The sequence below is a fragment of the Diorhabda sublineata genome, chromosome X (assembly GCF_026230105.1).
Source record: "Diorhabda sublineata isolate icDioSubl1.1 chromosome X, icDioSubl1.1, whole genome shotgun sequence".
In the NCBI taxonomy this organism is placed as follows: Eukaryota; Metazoa; Arthropoda; class Insecta; order Coleoptera; family Chrysomelidae; genus Diorhabda; species Diorhabda sublineata.
The window spans coordinates 37,266,996-37,283,171 of NC_079485.1; the positions used below are offsets into that span (position 1 = coordinate 37,266,996).

A 16,176-nucleotide genomic window follows, 5' to 3' on the forward strand; every position below is an offset into this window, starting at 1 on the left:
TTGTAGTATTAAAATTTACAAAATAGAACTATAAATAATAAATAATTTAGGTAAAACTTATAGTTCGTTCTAGATTCTGCAAATATTACAAATTGAAAATGTCATATTTTTAGTCGAAAACTTTACATTAAAAGTGAAAATTCAACAAAATTCACAATTCTTGCTTAACTACATAATTTTTAAACAATAAACTAATATTAAACATTAACTAGAATTTTGTAGGTATTAAGTAATTATTATAGATGAATTATATCTACTCGTATATCCACATCATGAAATTTCGTATTTAAAATTTCATTGATTCCACAGACACCTGAAATCAGAAGAACTGACTAAAATATATTTACGTCATTATTAGTAATCTACAAGGAAAATTCAGAAGGCCAATAATGATTAATTAACTATTTTCAATTTGGAGATATTTTCAATATAGAGATTGCGCAAATCCGAATTTCATTAGAGGAATAAAATACACTAGGAAAAGTTAATCAATGTTAACTCATTCTAACGTATTAAAGACACCCAGATAAACTCTCTCTTCTGATCTGTCAGATTGTACTTCTATTGTACTTTTGTACTATGATTGCATGCCAAATGAATTTTCACAAAAAGAGTAAGATACTTCATATGAACTAAAAGTAAGCAAGTAGGTATGTACAAATGAAAATTTACAGTTCATTCATTATTTTCAAAAAAAATATTTGTCATTTCATCCCTCAAAAAAATGCTTCTTTAGATAAAAATAACTTCCTCTACTCAAAAATGCGACAAGGTGAAATAAGAAATATTGATATTTACTTTAATACTAAGCACGGATTTTATAATCGAATATTTGCCCCACAGTTAAAGTATTATTAGTTTGAACTGGTTACATTAAATTGGCAATGCATTTTCTGGCGTCTATGACATATTTTTCCCATAGCTCCATTTTTCACATACAATGTAGGTTTTCTCATGAAATACCTGTGTTTTTTTAGTAATGGCTTCACTTTTTCGGCTCGTGTTACGATTTCAGGAGAAGTAGACTCGCTCAATTTTAGTAATCTCGACAACTAGCAAAATATTATAAACTAACGTTTGTATTTTACTTTTTAGAAAACTCAATTATTGTCTCGGATTCATCTCAAGATCTCAACAATAATAATTGAATTTTCTACCTTGGCGCATAATTACTACTTTCAGAGATTTTACTTAGTTTATTTCGACTAACAACCTATACTTCTGTGATCAGATTTATTCAATTACTGTATTTAACTAACAACTTTATCACTAATTTATTCAACACATCACATTTTCCTCTGAAACAGTTGACTAATTGGTACTAATCTAATATACATATCGCTTTCACTTATCTCTATAATTTTCTTGAGATTCCATTCTATTTAGTAACAACGTCCTTGTCTGGTTTTATCAATCTTCTAGAAAATTATAACATACAAACATTTCTATTTCTCAAAAGTTCACTTATATATCATCAATGAAATAATACGAGCGGACTTGAATAATTGATTTGCTCTTATATCTGTGCAAGCCAACAGGATTATATTCACAATCTGAGTGACTTCTAATATCCCAAACAAAATTATAGATAACCAGCTTTTACCCGCGGCTTCGCTCGCATCGAATCCATTAAATAAGTATCAGAAATCATTCTAATAGAAAAGAACGAACTCTGTAGCTATATTAGAACCTGAGATATAGATCTTTGAATGTAGAAAAATTGCCAAAAACCTACAAAAATCCATAACTCCAAATTGAATATCCGCGCCTAGCTCCTCTCCAACTCAACCGATTTGAGTGTTCAAAAACTCAAAAGAAAGAAGGTGTTTCAGCGAGTGTTCTTCAACCAAAACGAAGTCTCTATCTTGAATAGAACCTGAGATATTGAGGATAGAACGTGTGTATCTGGAAAACTCCCATAAGTAATGTACAGGGGGAAATCGCATTTGAGTATAACTTGAGAATGGTGAAAATTAGATGAAATCCGATGGTTGATGGCTGATCTGTGCATCATTACCTTTCATTGAAAAAAAAATTAAGCAAATCGGCTGGGTAGAACGCCTGAACGGACTCGGAATGGAAATCATCAATTTTTTTAATATATAAAATTATATAGAGAAGTTTGATCTCACCAACCAAAAGTTACAGAAACGAATTTATCCTATCATAATTTATGGTAGTTGTATCCACCCCTTTGAAGAGTATATTCATTTTCTATGAACACCAAACAATAATACCTATTCCTAAGAACACTCTTATCATTTTACATGATAGACGGTCTCGTATGAGTGGGTTATTATTCAAATCGCAGTAAGTGGAATAAATACTATTCACGATTTACATAATGTTATTGGTATAAAATATTTACTAGCGTAAATAATGAGTGTAATGCCTATGGTAATTTAGTGTGTAACTTCTACAGAAATAAAACATAAGGTTATTGTGATATTTAAGCTTGAATGTCGTAAATGATAGGATTATTGTTATTGTATCATAAAATCAAATTGAGGTATCGGAGTATTAGGTTGGGCGGTCAAGACCGTCAAGAACATAGGCACATGGGCCATAGAGTATTTATTATTTAGTCTATTATCAAAATAAATTGTGGTTTATTACCTACCTAACCACACAACTTTTAAAATTTCCAGCTTCCATAGATTTTCTTCATTTTGGAAATATGCTTCTGAAATGTAGACATGGAAAGTTTTTGTTACGACTGTTGTTTACTAGTATTTTATCAGCACTAAATAATTCCAAAGAGTATTCTATATTTTCGTTCAATTTTTTTTTAATCTGGTGGTTTCAATCTATTATTTTTCAATTTCTCTTTGTTAATCAGTGCATATATTGTAGTTGTTATTAATTAACACACATACGGGGTAAGTTTTTATTGTCGATAACGCCGTTAAGTTATTGAAAACAGTTGCACGCGACTACATGTTCTTTAACTGGAGAATATATCCACATATACAGGGTACCTCATAACTGTTTTAGAAACCGAACATACTCGTACGTATTTTTCCAAATACGACTGTATAGTTCCTCATATTTAGATTTTCTTCATGACTTTCGTTTTCACAATATGAAGTTCTACAAAATTATTTAGTATTTAGTTTATTTAAAAAGATATAACAATTTTATATCGAAATCGGTACGGAATTAAAACTATGTATATCAGTAATAAGTAAATGTAAGTTTATTTATTCTGCTAAGTAAGTTGTCGTTATCTAGCAGAAACCATAAACGAACATTAGTATTCAAAATGAAAAGAAATTTTATTGCAATTGTTATTGTTACGAACTCGCCCACTAATATAGACCGTGAATCCGGTCCTGTCCTAATATGCTAATCGAAGCTAAAGTTTTGTGGATATTTGTGTCTTTTGTGACGGCTGTTTGTTTTATGTTATGTGTATGTGATCTGTTTTCATAGAGACGATTTCTAAGAAGAATTTAATTTAATAGTGAGCAAATCGGGTATGTGACAAGTAGAATAAATGTTTTATTTGAATAAATTAGATGTTAGTGAATAGTTTTCTGTGAAAGTTTTAGTCAATACCTGAATTCGTGACATTTTCCAAAATTTACTGAAATTTTGTCGGGGAAAACACATATTATTGTTTAACAAAATCAGATAATATTCAATGAAAATATTTTTAACTGAATATGTCTACCTACAAGGTCTATGCAGATAAGTATGAGATTTTCAAATAAATTTGTTACCATCCTCAACATTTGTACCTCATTACTATTACAAACTTCTCTTTTCCTATGTTTCATTTCATTCGTTATTGTTACATGTTTCCATATGTAAAAACTCATTTTTTGATAATCACAATGAACGAGATAGCTGTACACCTGGTTCTCATCAAGAGCCGTGCGATAAACTAAAGCACTATTTTGTAAAATCCACATCCTTCGCCTAATAGCAACTGGCACATCATAACTAATCGTGACAAATGATTGTCAATAGAATTTAAAAGTTGGATCATTCACACGACCATCCAGAATTTGATTCAATTACGTATCCTCAACGATAGGAACTCAAACATTTTGGACCACCTATTTTGATTATTATTTTCCACAATGTACGGATAGTTTCTAGAGTAATAATGAAAATTATGACTATTTGTATCGTCTGTCAATTCTTGGTGTAATTAAATAGGGTGCGGATATGGGTTTTGAATTTGCGGACGATATTTACGGTCGATTTTGGACTATTGCGATGTACGCGTAATATTTCACAGGTACTAATGTGGAGATACTCGGCAACGACTAGCAGTGCATCATATTTCTTTCTAGGTGGTTGCACTTTTTGTTCTTTCATTTTTTTGTTTATTTCTGAACCAGAAAAAAGGGATCCATAAATCTTTCAAACGTTCATGCATTTGGGTGCCATCGTTCAGGATACCGCTGTTGATACATTCTGAATGCAAGTAAGTAAATAATTTCCTATACGTTTTTTAATCTATATTGCATTGAAGATATTATTATCATATTAATCTATGTCACTTAAATTATTAGCAGATATTAGCAGTTGTTATATTATCAACTATATGAAATTATTTGCAATGCCATAAATTGAAATTATTAATGAGATTTCAACAAAATTTGAATAATTTAGGAAAATAATTTCTTGTAAATTAAAGAAAAAATAGAAATATTTGAAAAAATAAGCAAATCATAGGTTCACTTTTCACCTTACCCTATATGTCTAAACTATCTATACGATTTAGAAAACTAGACAAAATTCGTTACTATGCATAATATATTTTTATTTACAGTGTTTTCCATATATTTATTCATAAATACTCTTTATAAAGTAAGAAAATCGCATATTCTAAAAATGCAATTCATACGAGTCCACGACATAGACCGTAAAGTCGGTGCTGTTCGGTATGATAAAAAAGTCCAAATTTTGTTGAATGAGGTGTCTTTGATATTGTTTTTAAGAACCAGTGTCTAAGAAGGCCTTTTTATTTATGTGTTTGTTTTTACACGTTCTATAGATATTCATGAAATTCATATCTGATATAAATACGTTCTTGTTTAGCAGCAAGAAGTGAAGTGAAGAATTGAATGTTATGGTGAACGAAATAGTAAATAATAACTGGTTGAATTTGAATAAATTGTACAATTAGTGAACAGTTAATTATTATAAATAGTGAGTAGCTGTTATAAATAGTATCTAGTGTAAGTAAGTGTTCGAATATATTCACCCTACCTTCAGAAATAGATTAAGAAAAAAATTTCTTTTTTATTATAGTCTATTAACAATGTTAGTAATTTATGACTTATTTGGTAGAATAATGTATCAAAATTATGGTTAAGATATATATAATCCTATCAAAGAGAAATATATGTGGTAGTTTGACAAACTTTCTTACTGAATACACTGTTTACACCACCACCATTCAGTATGAATATCGCCAACGGTTCCAGAAATTCCAACAAACTTTCTTACTCCACGAAGTACTTCTGCTGTGGCTGTTATTTTTGCGTTTGTTTATGAAGGGAGAAATATACCGTGAAGATGAATAATAGAAGTAAATGAAGTTATATAGAACCAATTTTATAACCTAAACTGAAAAATGTATACATTTATTCAGCTTCATCTTGTTTCATGAGTATAAGTACTCGGAATTATACCCCTACATATAAAACTAAACGCAAAAAATATTCAGATTTCAAAGATTCTTGAGTTAATAAAATTCTCAGCACGAGTAATATTTCTTTTAACTAGATGTTCTTTATGAATTGATTTGAGATGATGTTAATTCACAAATGGATCAAGTTTATAGTGTACATTTTAATAAAAACGCTAATAAATTTAATTTCTCATTGAATTTAAATAAAGAAACTAATGATTTAAAAAAATCTATTAATGTGAACAATATATACTCAGTGTATAAAATATTAGCGACTAATATCTTAAAGTAATGCCCGAATTAAACTGTCCTATTAAAATAAGTAATGTACGAACTTAGGGACTAGGAAATTACAAAATCCCTTTAAATATATAAGTAGTATCTCTCCATTAACAATGTGCTTTGGGCTTCTAATTTATACATGTAATGTAAATATCTAAGATAAGCAGCGACGCAGTCGTAGGATGTGTTTAGTCCTTATTCGATTATTACATTTCAAATTGCATATTTCTATATCCTCTTCTAGATGTCCATTTAATAATAGAGATGAAGAAATGCATAGATTCGCGCAGTATTTCCAAGAATTTATAAATGACGGCGAGGGCGAACTATGTGAAAATAAATCGGAGAAAGAAATTAGTAAAGAAAAATATCCGGCCATAACGGTACCAAGCAAAAAAATGTATGTGACGATGTTTTAAAACAAGGAGATCGACAATATACCAAATATTTGTAATGGAACAACTTCAAGAGAATGCTTGTAAACGAAATCTGCATATGCTATTCATATTATAGACAGGCCTATGATACAATCAAGAGAAAAAAATGCATGAGGCAATCGAAAAGTTGAATTTACCAGATAAATTGAGGAAATTAGTGGAAATCACGATGCGAACCACCGGCAGCATAGTTATTTTGGACGGCAGTACTTCCAACGAAATCAAGGTAAGTAATGCGGCAAATTATTTAATTCTTTAGCTATTTGATCATTCTTGGCATATTTACCTGAACCTTTCTTAGATTTTTCGAGCCATTGTTTTATTTGTTGTGTAGCAAAAGGCGTTATTCTGTTGGAACCACATATTTTCCAGTTCCTTCCCCTTAATTTTTGGGAACAAAATTTCCTTATCATCTAGCAATATCCAACACCATTCACGCTAACTGCTGAGCTGACCGCGTTTTCAAAGAAACTGCCCAATGATGCCACCATTTGATATCTCCACTAAATTCACAGTTTGCAAAGCTGTTGAGTTTCTCAGATGATTAGGCAATAGAGTAAAATCATTAGGCAGCACACTACTAAATACGCATCGGACAATAGTCATCTGATCGTTACCAGTAGTTCCATATAAAGCATCATCAAGTTTAGTATCTGACTTAGATATGGCCACACACATGAAAGTACTTATCATAATATTGTTCAAATTTTCATCAACCATAGATATTCAAAATTAATCTATTTATAATTATCATATGTTTACTTTTTATCGTAAATTATCGATATAGAAAATAGTAAAATATTTCGATCCATCAATAACAATCACTGTTCATTTATTATTAATAGGAAAAGGATTCTTTATCTTACCTTGTATGTTCCGAGATTTTCCACTATGCAGGGCAAACTGGCATCTCTACCTAAAGCCACTGTTACGTTGGGAATTGGCTCTGCAAATCGGGGGTCATCAGTCATGGCTGAAAATAAAATGCAATTATTTTATTTCTTAGGACTTCCGTCTTCTCAACGAAGGTATATACTTGGTAAAAAACAGGGATTTTCTGAAGTAGAGTTAATTGGAAACATCCAGAAGGCTTCAGTACTTTATTTATTCACCATTAAAATACAGGACGTTTGTATTAACAAATTCTGAGAGATTGTCTATTTTAGTTGAGTGGTTCTACGTGAATAAGGTTAGTCCATTGCAAGCAAAATTTATACCTGGTGTATGTATATGGTGAAAACTGACTCACTTCATTTAATGAAATACACTCAAGCAAAATATATGCCATACTAGTGACAGTATGCATAAATATATTTGAAAATGTTCAAGAACATCTTGTCGATAAGCATCATCAACGAGTAAATAGCAACCACAAATTTCACAATATTTGTTTCTTATGTTGCAACAAATTAAAAAGAATAAAATTTGTAGAAACCAGTGGATAATGGTAGCACAGTTTTATTAAATGTCTTGTTTATTTATATAATGTCTTGTGTATTTCCATACTCCTCTTCCATCTTCAAGTAAATCGCATCAAGCCAATAATCTAACTTCTTAGGGACGACACAATTATAGATAAAATACGATCAAAGATACGATCACTAGTGTCTCTTTAATCATATACGGTAAAAAAGATGTTCATATTGGGTTCCCATTTTTTTTTTATTCATTGTTAATTTCAGAAACTTTTCATTTCGTATATTATAGTACTATTCTTCTTCTTAAGATTTCGTTAAAACTAGTGTAGGTTGAATCGATCAATCATACCAAAGTCGTGATGATTATGTGCAGTTTAGAAATATGGATGGACGTTAAGATTTGTCCAGTCTCTTAAATTGAAAAGAGGGTAAGATAAAATACCGCTCTTTTTGGCTGGTTCGACAAAAATGTTTTTATAATCAACAACGACACAAGATACGTGTACGTGTAAGAAAGTACAACTAGTGCTTCTCCAATTCCCATTCCTAAAAGGAAAACAAGCTGCTCGCACTTTCTATATATTTTTTCGAAGGAAAAATATTTATAAATAATTACAAAAGGTATCAACGTACTATCAAAAGCGCTAGCATGATAATTATTGTCTCCGAACAGAAGAATACAAACAATAACTAACAACATATATAATATTCGGATTTCGTAAGCAGGTTTCTTCAGAAAAATAACTCAAAGAAAGAGTTCAGTTTTGTGAACGTTGACAATGATATTTTAGTCTGTTTTAAATATAGTGATGTCAATAATTAATTATTTCTTCTAGGTACTCAACTCTGAGTAAAATAATAGGCTATATATTAAGCCTTTCTGTATTCATGGATTATTGTTGTCATGTATCGAAAACCGATATGATCAAGAATTTAATATTCAGAATATAGCCAAAATATTCGTTTTTTGGAGTTATTCAGTTCAATAATGACGTGTAAAATTTATCGAATTCACGCATATGTTTAAAGTTTTCTTTCAAAAAAGAGTTTTTGGTGAATCTTTCGAGCATGAAGAGCTCTCAGAATGTACAATAATTATGATAGTGATGCATCATCAAAAAACTTTTCGTAATCCTTAAAGGCAGAAAATTGAAACGAGCTATTTTCTCGTTTATTACGTTCCTCATGAGTGCACATTTCTGTACCGGTGTGCGGTGGTCCTTTTCTTTGAAAGTTTGCATGAAACTTCTTAGAATGTGAAGGCCTATTCTACTGGAATAAATAGGTGATTCTTTTTTTCTCATGTTGTGAGAACAATGGATTTTTCTAGGCAATAAATACAAGATATATAAAAAAAATTTGAATGAACCAAAAAGATTTGCGTTCTTTTTTATTTATGAGTTGATAGTAAGAAATCTAATAAAATACATGGTTCGATGACTGTTATCCAGTTTCCAAGAACAATAAATTTAAATTGAAAAAGACCTACACACTACTTGGTGTATTAAGTATTAGTAGATATTTCAATTTTTATGCGGTGTTTTCCAAGTAATCCCTGACAAATGTAACACTATTGTGCTTTCTTTCAAAACAAGACATTTGAAAAATTCAGTCTATACTTGAATATTTACTTCAGGTCGTGCAATAACATTCTAAAACTCATTTGAACCATATCAAATTCCAAAACATAATTATTAGGGTACATTACAAGGTATTCAGGAAAACTTCGCTACTGTTTTCCCCCTACTAAATCCTATAATTGTCCAATACAAGTCAATAATCAATCCATATAAAAATGAACATAAGAGAACCATTTCCTATTTCAAATAGTTAAATAATAAACCCTCAAATACAAGGAATTGCTATGAATATGTCAAATCTGACGTTGCCATCATAAAGTTTGATATTTCTAATGATGAACGTACTCAGAAGGTGTTGTCATCTTGATCGAAAAATGGAATTGAATCGCAAATATTTTCGTACGATGATTTTTTATAACTTTCGACGTAGATCGACCAACTCGCTTCGACTCTGCACCATTTTGAACCACTGTGTTTCACTGATTTTCTGAATCCAATCGTGGTCGCACTTCGCTACAGGATGAATGTCTTGAAGATCATCCAAAATCGGCTGTTGTGCTAGAAAACATCGACGTTGTGCGTAAACTGCTATTGCAAGATCGTCATGTAACATACCGTTAGATTGAGGCATACTTGGACATTAGTTCCACTCGCATACGTTCAATTGCATGAACAGTTGGCTGCCGAGAAGATCTATTCTCGCATAATTTGGCAATCGCTCAAAAAATAAGCTTGTGTCGATTGGTGCAAAGAAATGCTGAAAAAATTGACAGACGTTTAAGTTCGTGACAGGCGACGACGCATAGATCTAAACTAAACAACAATCGATTGTATAGGTCTTTCAAGACGAGGCCAACAAAAGTTGTTCACGCACGAAGCACTTCGAAGCAAATGGTTGCCGGTTTTTTCAGAATAACTGGACATTAGATCAACGTAGAAAGGCCATTTCTGAATGGTACACCAACATTTGTTTGCCAAAAGGGTTTGAAAAAATCGGGTAAACCAATTGTAGATGACGAATCATTCTCAACCACGACAATGCTAGCTCTCACAGATCAGTTCAAGCAAAAACTTTTGTGAACTGATGGGTAATCCACCGTACAATCCTTATTTGACACCCAATGATTTCTTCTTATTCCCGCAGATAAAAAAAAATTGTGAGGTCGACGTTTTTCTACACCCGAAAGAGCAGTTGCTGCTTTCGAATCACATTTTTTAGGGGTACCACAGTCGCAATGTAAAAACTCATGAAAAAGTATATTTGAAAACCAAAAATCCATATCCAATTATATAGAGATATAATTTTCCAGGTTAAATAGGTAAACATAAATATAAATAAATATAAATGATAAATAGGTTGCGGAGAGGGAAGCACACTCATTGCGTAATAGTTTCTTTAGTAAAGGGGTTAGAAATAATGATATAAAAGTGGTTACTATCATGTAGGTTATCGGTAGCTTGCCAAAAACGAGAAAGTGCAGTTTTAAAGTTACAGAAGCTGCAGTCAATAGCAGAGAAGGAACCTAAAGATATGTTGAAGTGAGTTTTCAACCCATTATATTACAGTCAGATACCAGTGGAATTTTTGACTCTTTCAGTTGCCTTTATTGCGAATTTTAGTGGCACCCTACATGGTGTGATGTGCGTTAAAGTGTCCAACAAAGATGTGTCATTAGGGAAGTTGGAGAATTGAGTCTTGAGTTAACTTTTCTCATCAAAGCGAATAATCCGGTGGGATATATATAACCTTCAAATGGTGAGTCTAATGGGACAGGTTGTATCAGCTACTATTTTAAGGTTTGTGGTTAGGTGCAGGTGAGATGAATATATATCGCTGGATACAAATATTAAAGTACCGCCACTGGCTCTTATACATAGATGGTACGAATGTGAATGATTTTTTGAACTATTTCTGGCCAAGGATAAAATATTTCGCAGTTTCACTATAATACAGAGATTGTACTTGTTTAGAAAGAAGCGGAAGAGTATTCACTGAGATAATGTGGAGGAGTCAGTTGTATTCCCATCATCAGTAAGAGACATTAGGAGGTTCTATATTTTTTTGTTATTTTTACTTTACACTACACTTAACTAACTTTTATAATAATTAACTTCTCAATAATACTTAACTAACTTATATAATTTATTTAAATTCTTTGATTACTTTTCTATTTCGTACTGTTCAATATGGCTATTTACTATGAACTAACTTACTGCGCTAAACAAACTCGGTTATATATCCAAAACAAAGTTCTATAAAATAAAGAAGCACAATAAATAAATAAATAGACCTTCCTACAACTTAGTTTGAAAGAAACAATGTTATGATAAAAACCTATATAAAGCAAACACCAAACGAATTACGAGGTATATCAAACGTATATCAAACGTGTCACGCCTCAACCGAATTTTAAAATTCCATTATAACCGGACAGGGCCGGCTTCATATCCGAGACGAGTCTGTAGCATTATGATTGGTTACCATTACTCCAATAGTTCCATACACATGAAACGACAGGTGACTTACCCTTTTACGGATTTAATGCAAACTTTAACGAAATCATGATTGTAATATATAAATGTATTTATGTAAAGTATTTTTATGCAACGTAAATAAGTTTTGTCTCCAACTTCACATCATTTTTTTTATTTCATACTACATCTGCTATGCTAGAGCTAGAAATTACAGAGCTCTGGCAGATCCTCACTACATCATGAAGCGCCAGACTACGAACCTTCTACTAGACATAGTTAAGAGCATATTTCTTCAGATAAGGGTCCTCATCTTATTTGTATCGTATAAAAGTCTACAATTTTTCAAATCATATAAGTGGTTGTATTCATTTTGTTTTTTAAATACGTAGTCAATGCCAATTTTCATTTCAATTTGATAAATATATTTCTGAATATTTTTCCACTGAGTTCAGGATATCAATTTAGAGGATTCTGTTCGGCATAATTCCATTAATTCTAGTTTATTTTTTTTCTATCTTCATTTTGTTTTATCCTCGATTAGTTAGTTACTGAACTTCAATCACGCGAATTTTCGCGTTCTTGGACAAGGTCAATGTTCTACCTAGTAAGTTATATATGCTATAGTTATACACTTCCATATATTCTGTGTAAGTATTGCATTCCATTTTCTAATTGTGACTGCAATTGCACTTCAAAGCCTGAATTATGAATATCCCGGCAATGTGAATGTAAAATACGATACCTCCATCAAAACGTCTTTAAGTTTCAGTTCTAGCTCCGAGCAGCTGTTTTTATTACTAAAAACGTAACGACTGTCTGTTCCAAAGCTAGCATTAGCGAAAAAAGTAAAACTAATTTTAATTACAGTTGTAGATTAACAAGATTGAGAATTTATAAGAGTGTGGTAACTGCAAAATTTTGTTAATAATAAAAAAATCTAGTTTCTATTTGCTTCCGTATACCTGAATTCCAAGTATTGCAATTCTTTGATTAAAGAATTTTGTACCTTATATTGTTGGTTTTTATTATGAATCAACCATTTATATGTTCGCATTCCCTTGCATTTTCACGCCATTTTTTCTTACGCTACAAATTATTGGAGGCTTGTTAGTTTGGCAGCAGTTAAATACATATTGTAATCAGAAAATCACAAAATAATAAGGTCTATTAATCGATTGAAAAAAAATCATTCCATCAATTAAATTCTGTTAACCGATATAGTACTTTGAATAAAACTAGTACTTCTTCCAACCCCGAATGGAAAATGGATATTATTTGCATTTATATTCACTGTATTACCAAACATCCATTTAAATATACGTTGTATTGTGAATATTTTAGTTATTGATAAACAGAATGAAATTGCTTGGTTTCACCTACCATAATTTATTCGAGAGTAAGGAATATTAGCTCTAGACTCATACGAGTAATACTAATTGTAACAGTTCTAGTGGATAGAAAATAATGAACCGGTGGGAATCATAATCTCCGCGTTAATTATAGCCGAATGTTGACCAACAGCATTAAAACAGAATATAACAGGATAATAAACTAATCTGTTTACTTAATATTGCAGAGCGTTAAGTTTCCAGATGCGGACACTGTATAATAATACATGGTTGTTGATAGAAGCGCTAATTGTTCGCTCCTTATAGGTTAATGATGCTGGTTAGCTTAGATGCTTAGAAATTTTCAGATTCAATAGATAGTGAATATATTATAACAGAGATATTTGAATTTTCCATCGTGTTAACAAATATGTAACGTTATTTATCATAGCAGGGCTTCGGGTGAAATCGATTTAAAGAAGATCGAGATTTTTTGTTTTGATACAGTAACCTTCTTATATATCGAAAAGTACCTCCATTTTTCAGCGTCAAAACTTCCAAGTTACCTCTGTGGAGTATGGGCAGCATATAGCAAATCTTAACAAACTCGTTATCTGCGCAGTTTCTGACTGTATACGTTAGTTCGTGGAAAGTGGATCAAAGCATTCGGATTGACTTCTGCTCCAATTTTGGCAAAATTAGCTCAATCGACATAATCAATAAAAAAAATCTTATTAAGTTGAAGACAACGTTGACTGATTCGGTTCATCATGAAACGTTTGTGTATCAATATGCTCAACAAAAGAAATACCTTCAGTAGAATTTCTCAAAGCACCAAGTAGTATAGTTTCACAAGCACCCGTAAAGTCCAGACTCCCTGTGACCTCATCAAATTGAAAATCATGTTCAAAGATGACCGGTTTGATGACGAAGAGACGGTTGAAATTAACGCGACCAAAGTATTGAAGGTAATTCAGAAAACTGACTCCCAGGACTTCATGGAGTGGAAACACCAATGGAAACATGTTAATATAACTAATGAAAACTCCGTTGAAAAAAGTCACTACACTACTACAGAATTCAAATATTTTTAAAAACTGAGAAAATACCTTTACATAGTAACTGAGGAATTATGTATAAGTAGTCGTTAGACGGCATTATGTATAAGTAGATAAAGGGCATTTCTTGTTCAAAATGAGTTATTTAGGTTTAAAATCCTCATTATCTCTGTAATGGCATTATTAAATTTTGTTGTATATGTTAATAACAAATAAGAAACGCGAAGAAAAATTTTCCTACCTATAAATGCAATCTGACAGGGTACCCTTTTTTGACCCATTCATTTTTTTTTGTAAGCGACATATCAAAATAAATTATTTACAACAATCCAAATAAAAAAAGAAATTATACTTATGAAAAACGCAGATAAATTAAATCATTGAACTTATTAACCAATTTCGAAGGCTTGCGAGCAATAAGACAATCAGACTCGTCTAAACTAGCGTTGGTAAGAGCTAACATGGGTTTGAGTGAATGAAAAATACCCAAACCTATTTATTTTCGCAATATTGTTACGAACAAGCTCGCGAAATGGGGCCTTAGACTGGCCCTGCCCAGCTACAATAGAATTTTAAAGTTCGGCGAATTCGCGCGGTGCTTTTAATCTGTTTTTTATAAATAGCGGACGCGCCTAAGATGAATTTTTTATCATAGAAGGTGGTTTATAATAGTATTTATTTTAAATAATTTCTAGGAAAGTCTATTTATTCATATCTTGTGTTTCTTTTTGTTCTAGAACTTTGTAGAATTCTATTTGTGGTATATAAATAGTTTATGTAGCGCAGTAAGCTCAGTTTTAAATGAATATTCGTAGTGAAAAGAACGAATTAGTGAAAGTAATCGCAAGAATTATTTAAGTGATAGATATTTATAAGTAAATTATTTAAAATTAATTATATTATATAGTGTGTAAATAAATTAAGAACGTAAGAGGCAGTATTTATTAATTCACTCCACGTATAGAAAGAGTGTAAATAAATCCGAAAAATGCTGCAATCATGTTCTACATATAATTACCAAATTCCTTGGTGGTCTCTTACCATAACATTTTCACATTTTCTAGAAAATTTTTACTCAATTTTGGAATTCAAGTTCAATTTATTAATGCTGATTTTACATTTTGCCCTTATTAACTCTATAGGGTTGAACCTAAAATAGTATGTAGATAGTCTTAGAAGGGTGTGAGCACATTCATCGTTCATAATACAGTGAATAAATTTTTGTTTGTTGAGCCTTTCGTATGATTGCTCGCAAGTATATTGTTTGCGAAGGTAAATGCAATTATTTCAGCTTTTTATACTATTTTTATTAGAAATCTTACGAAGCTGCCGTGATTGATGGGATGCGTTGTCCATAACTGGCACTACCATCGATCTAATGTTTTTGATTTTATTTTTCATATAACGAATTATTTAGATTGGTACACTGAATTTTGCCAGAATCTCTTAATCTACAATATGCAGCTTATGTTTATTTTCATAATCATCACATTTTACATTCCAGAAACATTCCTCATTTATGTAAAGTTCATAAAATGGATAGTTTCCTTCTTATTCCACTTGAGTTGTTGTCCGATCATTCTTATTTTTATTTTAAAACGTCCTAGTTCACCACCTCGAAAAAGTAGAGCTGTGTACACTCGCACGTCAGTGCACTAGCGCACACATGTTATTAGAATGTTAATGGCTTGCTGGTAAAGTGCTCGGCCGAGTATACTGGCATGTCCGAATGAACCTTGATTCATTGTGGTAGGAGCTATAAATAAATATGATGTCATGTCTCTATGAGGATACTAATAATGCATTATGTACAAGACAGTCTTTGGCTCCAGCCCTTAATATTATAATATATATATATATATATATATATATATATATATATAATATTCACAGCTTGAACAACTCAAACTGAAATTTTCACTGTTGTCTAATGTAGTAGATTGTGGCTGCC

The 16,176-nt window shown here is 31.4% G+C and overlaps 1 protein-coding gene across 1 annotated transcript in view; it reads right to left on the bottom strand.

Moving 5' to 3' along the window:
• The window catches only part of LOC130450926 (lachesin), a 395,900-nt gene that overhangs the window by 266,030 nt on the left and 113,694 nt on the right, over nucleotides 1–16,176 (bottom strand). Inside the window, exon 2 of the mRNA XM_056789650.1 lies at nucleotides 7,233–7,339. Within this exon, the coding sequence (XP_056645628.1) occupies nucleotides 7,233–7,339 (107 nt within the window). The remainder of the gene's footprint in view (nucleotides 1–7,232; nucleotides 7,340–16,176) is intronic.